General features: G+C 44.7%; 1 protein-coding gene across 1 annotated transcript; it reads right to left on the bottom strand.

The window, feature by feature from the left end:
- Positions 1-3,366: 3,366 nt before the first annotated feature.
- rnf228 (ring finger protein 228) lies at positions 3,367-5,960 on the bottom strand. The gene has a single exon (XM_086125359.1). The coding sequence runs from the start codon at positions 5,668-5,670 to the stop codon at positions 4,894-4,896; it is 777 nt and encodes a 258-aa protein (XP_085981485.1). The 5' UTR covers positions 5,671-5,960; the 3' UTR covers positions 3,367-4,893.
- Between the last annotated feature and the right edge of the window lie 226 nt (positions 5,961-6,186).

A 6,186-nucleotide genomic window follows, 5' to 3' on the forward strand; every position in this document is an offset into this window, starting at 1 on the left:
TTGTTGGAGCGAGGACCCGGGTGTCAAAGGACAGCCGCTTCTCTCCGACCATGGAAGACCACAAAAGAGACCCGAATGGGAACTTGAGTTATCGAGCGTTTCCACGTTATCCTCTCCGCTTGGGCATGTATGCAAAGGCGTGTGCGTCCGGAAGGCTAAATGTTGTTGTTATTTGTTGATATCGGTCAAAGTGAGGAGACACGTTCCATGTTGTGGAGCTCATCACGCAGCCCAGTGTTGCGCTCCACGCTCTGATTGGTCGAGGGGGCAGACCCGCAAACCAAAGGTCGACGATGGTTGGCTGAGTGCAAAAACTTTCCTCCTATCACAGACGTCGCTCCAGTTTTGCACCAAAAAAGACACCGTCGTCTTCTGCAGTGAAGCAACAACAGCCCGTTGCAAAACTCTATAAAGAACTTCCAAAACGTAAAGTGTGTTTGGGCCTCCGAAAGAGCAAAATACGACGGGACACTTGTTGAATGTAAGCCGTTATGGTCAATAAAAAAATGTTCTCCTCCCACGTGGGTGTATTCTTTCTTGTTAAAAGAAAGAGCAATGTGGACATTTTAATGAGTCAACTCAAAAGTAAAAAATATTGAATACAGTTCATTCAAATCGAGTGAATTAAAAAACATATTTGTGAAATAAATGATACATATTAAGCATACAATGCGCACATTGTTAGCGAAAATCGTCGTGAAAACTAAACAATAAATTCAATTCAAAACGTTTGTGGTTACTTTTTCAACAGTCTTTGTTTCGTCTATTGTTATGACATTCAGATCATTGCACCAGTTTTGGTCTTCCGGGACAATGTGTTGACATGTCTATACTCTAACCTTAAACGTCGTATAACAAGGGGGATCCGCAGCTGCTTTTCACACACGGAAAAATATTCTCCTGATTATTGTTACCACCCTGGGTCATGTGAGCCATTTAACGCCTGCTACCCAACACTGCGGGCTCTAATTTGTTTCCACTCCGTGCTTTTGTATTTGACACAAATGGTGCTAAACTGTGCGCAACTCGAGGAATTTATTGTGGTTTTCACTGTGCGCTCCAACCAGCCGAGAAGAAGCTGAAAGGGGGGACGTGCGCCACAGCAGGATACGACGCCAGGGCGGCTCTCAAGACAGTCTGCGGAAGTGTCCATGCATCCCATAATGTCAAACAATCGCGACAGTCGCATCTTCAAACGCCACAATATATTTCATCCCCATTGCCTCGTCTTAAATTGAGTGACTGATCGAGTTACTAAAGAGAGAAAAAAAAATCTTGTATCAATTCAAGCAAAGTGCGTCACGCTCATCCTTTGATTTGTGTTTTCCTTTTAATTTATCCAGGCTGCTCTTAGGAATAAATCAGATTTGTATTAATTGAATTAATCTCTGGGATTCGGGGCACATGGCCCAGCTGTGTCTGCTTGCTTCCATCAACAAATTACGGAGAATAAAGAGCGCCCTTTTTTTTTGGTCAGGCTTTTATGGAAAATAAACGCCACTGAACTTTTGGTATTAACCCCCACCCACCCCAAACACTTCATTAGCCTTTCATATGTCTTCGTTCACTTTAATTTACGCAACGATGAGGTTCCCATTGACTTTGGGGACTGGGGTTCAATTGTCATGTGCTTCGTGCAGTTCTTTTCCCTTTAAATTGCACTTCAAATGGTGTCTTTGCTGTCAAAAGGCGCATAGCCAAAGCGTGCGCGCAAAGTAAAAAAAAAAGAAAAAAAAGTAGTGCTTACGGGGGTCTTTCACCTGCTGTGGGGCGTCCTGATACCTTCAGGCATAAGATAAGGACTCCAGCAAGTATAATATGTGGCTTCAAAGAGAGAGAGGAAATGTCAGTTTCCTTTTAACTGGGTTTTCATTCGTGATCAACGAGATAATGTTCGAGAAATGCGTATTTGGATTGGCAATGTGGGCTACACTTAAGGGGTTACACGTGATTTCAACCATAAAACGCACTCTTCGGCGAACATATTTGTAGGCTATTGTGTTTGTCTGCTTGTTTCTCTTACTAACCAAAGGAAGGCGAGAGAGCCCCCGATTCGTGACGCTTACAAACGTGACGATTTGGGGGAGTCGGTGGTCTCATTGAAATTGGATATTAAGAGTGAAGAAAGCAGAGGGGGCAAATGGGAACCATGCGGCATGATGCATACTTCGGACCGCTCTTTTAAAGCGACATCGAATCTGCGTGTCCAATCCATTAGCAAGGGGGGGGGGGGGGGGAGAGAAATTCAAAGTCTGAATTCTGGCTTGATGAGAAATAAATGAGTTACATCACATGCTCTGCGTGGAGGCCAGTGATAAGCACATTAATGTCCAATTCATTTCAGTTAAGGTCAAACGATGGCAGCATGTATACATTCTTTTCTGCATTTCAAAATAATATTTGAATATTTCTCTATATGAGGGCATCACGAAAATAAAAATAAAAAACAGGACCCACCAAAATGCGGGGAAAATGTTCCTTCCAAAACTATCATTCAGACGTTTAATAGGTTTGTCTTCATTTTTATGTACAGTATGTTATTTTCGATCATCAAAATTATTGATTATTAATGATTATTTCGACAGAAACGATAAGCGCAGACGTGAGCATGTTGTTTTTTACGATTGTGTTAGATGTCACTAAATTGTGCAAGGGCAATGGTGATTGGGGTGCGAAAATAACCAAACAAGTGAAATTTCTAGTCTGATATAAATTCCATGGATTCCATGTTGTTGATTGACACAATCATATGAGCAATATACAATTGGGTGAGTGTTTTCTTTCTTTCTTTTTCTCTGTCTTTCCTTTTTTTTTAACATGCCTGGCATTTATTTGGTCATGGCTGATTTTCAAAGACACCCTTCTCCATTTCACAAAACTCAGTGGGAGTGTATCGAATTGAGAGATACGGCTTAACTAAGTGCGCCTGGACATGAGACTTGTTGACTCTCTTATGCTGTGGAGTTGAACGAATTCGGGAAAGTACCGGCGTTGTGTGGTGAAGCATCCGTTTTTGCAACTTTTTGGCATTAGTCGTCAATCAGTCACTGAATATTAGACTGGTCTAATTAACGACGTTCACTAAATTTAGGAGGGACCACCTTATAAGCGGCTTGATTGACACGTGCATTTTTGAGCGCATTTCCATCTGAGGCTTTTTTTTTTTGCATGCAGTATCCAATTCTCCGGTAGGGGGCGGATTTGATGCACAGCAGGAATTTCGCCCTGTCAAATGGATCTCGTTCAGTTATCACCAGTAAAAGAAAGCATGATAAACTGAAGTCCTATTGACATAATAGCTGTGAAATAAATAAATCCATACATAAATTTGGTAAAATGCAAATCAACAAACAGTAAACAATGCCGTCCGTATTTATCTTTGCTTTATTCCTGAAATGTATTCATGTTTGCAAAACAAAACATAAAGAGCATTTCTCTGTGCAAATGTTGGTACTTTAACAACCACATATTCTCAGAAAAGCCAACAATAACTTCTAGGTCCTCGGAAATAAATGAAATATACTAACTTTTGAAAATGTACCCCATTGCTTGTCGAAAAAAGCGGGGGGAAAGTGCTTCATAGTAAGTGTTGGGAGAAGGTAGGTTGAACAATTAAAGTCAATGTTGGGTGTGGAGTTGTAGCGGGGCTCAGTTTGATTCTTATGTGTCCCATGCGAATTTCAGAAGTTTAGGATTTGGGGCGAGGGAACCACTTCTACATTAAAATGTTTTCGTGTCCATAGTCATGTGTTCAGCATAGAATTACACTCCATGTATTCCACCGAGTAAGTGCAAGGAACTAGTTGGCTATTCAGTGCCTCATCCTCAAATGCAGTACCTGGCTTAATGAGTATCACATTACATCTAACTGATTGTGTAATAGCAACATTTTAAAACAGATCTCTGTCCAATTCATGACAAACAATCCCAGGATATGTAAATTTGTGTCAAATTGTCATGACATGTTTTTAATGATTGGCCAAGCAGAATGACCTTGAGGCATGTTAACCCTTTCATGCACCAATAATGATAACCTGGAACCTGATAACATGATAGGCTGTGCACTGTAGTAACCGCTGTCCCTGAAAGGGTTAAAAATGAAGGTGGCTAAAAAAAAACAAGAAATAAATAAGATGTGAAGCAACATCACGTCGCAAACATTTTAAAACCGCACTGTATAAATGCTGAAATATCTACGAACGATCCCAGTGGATGCTTTGTTGCAGTGGGGCTGCACATCACGATGATTGGAGTCAAAGTTGCTTCACTGAGCAACAAGGTGAGGCACAAGAGTCAGGGACACACACATCCCTCCTATTAAAAAAGCTACATCACAAAGCATGGTCTTGACATTTCAGTAGTCTATCGTGCACATACTAACGTAGAGTGTAAAAAAAATCGATCATTGAGTAAGCTTTATCGAAAATAGGAAACCCTGCAGGTGGGGGGGGGGGACAGTGGCATCCTGCAGCAACAATTACTAAAGCTGGAGGGGGTGAACAGTGTTTATAAAGAGCTCATAACAGCCAACCAATATCTGACTTGTTTGCAATGGGCAGTTATCACACAGTAAGTGGGGTGAAAATCTGATATTATGTAACAGGCTTGTGATGTTTGGGTGGACAGAAGAACCACACATTCAGTCGCCAAATCAAACATATCTGCTGAAGCCGCGAGTGGTGGTCCAAATACATACAAATAAAGTCACACTGTCGTTCCAAGATGAGGGAAAAGATCATTCGGGATCAGGATAGCCAAATGGGTATTTCCTACACTGCTAGAAGGCCATTTAGGATGATTTAAAACCCTAGAAAAGGTAAAGGGGCAAAAGGGAATCTCAGTCTGTACGTGACAACAAAGCCCCACAAGCTCGCATGAACAGTCAAAAGCAAGTCAGGCGTTTCTCCGAGAGTTACCGGTGGTAGATGAGCGGCCTGTCTCATGGTCCGGTCTGTATTTGAGCCAGCACATGAGCCACGTGACCACCACGGAGAACATGGCCAGAATGCTGGCCACCGATAAGCAAATGGGTCCCGCCGGGAGGGGAGGGATGCCGTGACTGTTGACAAAGATCAGGCCCAAGAACAGCAGCACCAGCATGGACAGGAAGGAGAAGATTACGCACACGCAGCCGGTGGTTAAAGCCACCCTCTTGCAGCTTTGACAGCTGTCATAGCGCACCGAGTCTTGGGAAATGGTCGTGGCAGTGGACACGGTTGTGGACGGGGTCGTTTGGTTGTGGCTGCCGCCGGACGCTCCCGACGCCTCCTCCCGGCGGAGAGCGACGAGAGCCGGGTGCAGCGGGGGAGGGTACGGCGGCAAAGCGTCCTGGGGCAGGGGGTCGGAGTCGATGTAGAGCGGGAAATCCTCCGTCACCTTGGTGTTGTTGGGAAGGTTCTGGATCCGATAATCCGGCACCGGCGTCCGATGGCGACACACGGGGCAGCTGACGCGCCATGGCCGCTCCTCCCGGAGATGGAGAGTGTTGAGGCACTCCTCGCAGAACGTGTGCAGGCACTCCAAGATCTTTGGCGCCCGGCGGTCAAGGTCGAAGTAATTGTAGCAGATTTTGCATTCGTATTCCTCGTAGGGGAACGCCGAGGGGGGCGGCAGCGGGGGTTCTGCTCCGTTTGATGCTAGATCGACCTCTGCCATGTCATCTTTCGCCATTCACATTCTCCGATGAACACAAAGGGAGCTGGCGGACAGATGCTGACGTCTATCCTCCTTTCCCCGTCCCCTCCCCTCCTTCTCCTCCTCTCCGCTGTGCTCACGGAAACGCCATCATCCCCCGCAGAGAGCACCGTGTCCGCTTTACCATCCTTCGTGCAGAGCTCGGAGGGCGTCGGCTGTCGCGGTGCCGCTTAAATATTACAATGCCCTATTTTCGCCCTCACTCGGTGTGGGAACGGATGATGTAATGCTGCACTGAGTGACTGGCTAAAGGCTTATCCACCCACCATGATGGGGGTGGCCCGTATAGTTTCATGTTTTGACCGACGTTGTGAACGAACACGCTGACAGTGGCTGAGTCACTTCTTTTTTTCGGGAGTTTGCAGACCCCCGTAAAGTCCAATCATATTGTAACACTGGCAAATAATTTGCCTCTGAAAAGAAATCCTGAGTTAAAATGTGTTTATCCTTTTCTCTGTTGCCATCTGTCCACTAGACTAAATCGGAATCTGG

This window comes from Hippocampus guttulatus, chromosome 12, assembly GCF_054856545.1.
Source record: "Hippocampus guttulatus isolate MCC_2025c chromosome 12, RoL_Hgut_1.0, whole genome shotgun sequence".
Taxonomy (NCBI): Eukaryota; Metazoa; Chordata; class Actinopteri; order Syngnathiformes; family Syngnathidae; genus Hippocampus; species Hippocampus guttulatus.

Bases quoted from the DNA above. Each gene is read 5' to 3' on its own strand.
- rnf228 (XM_086125359.1), bottom strand. From the start codon at position 5,670: ATGGCGAAAGATGACATGGCAGAGGTCGATCTAGCATCAAACGGAGCA.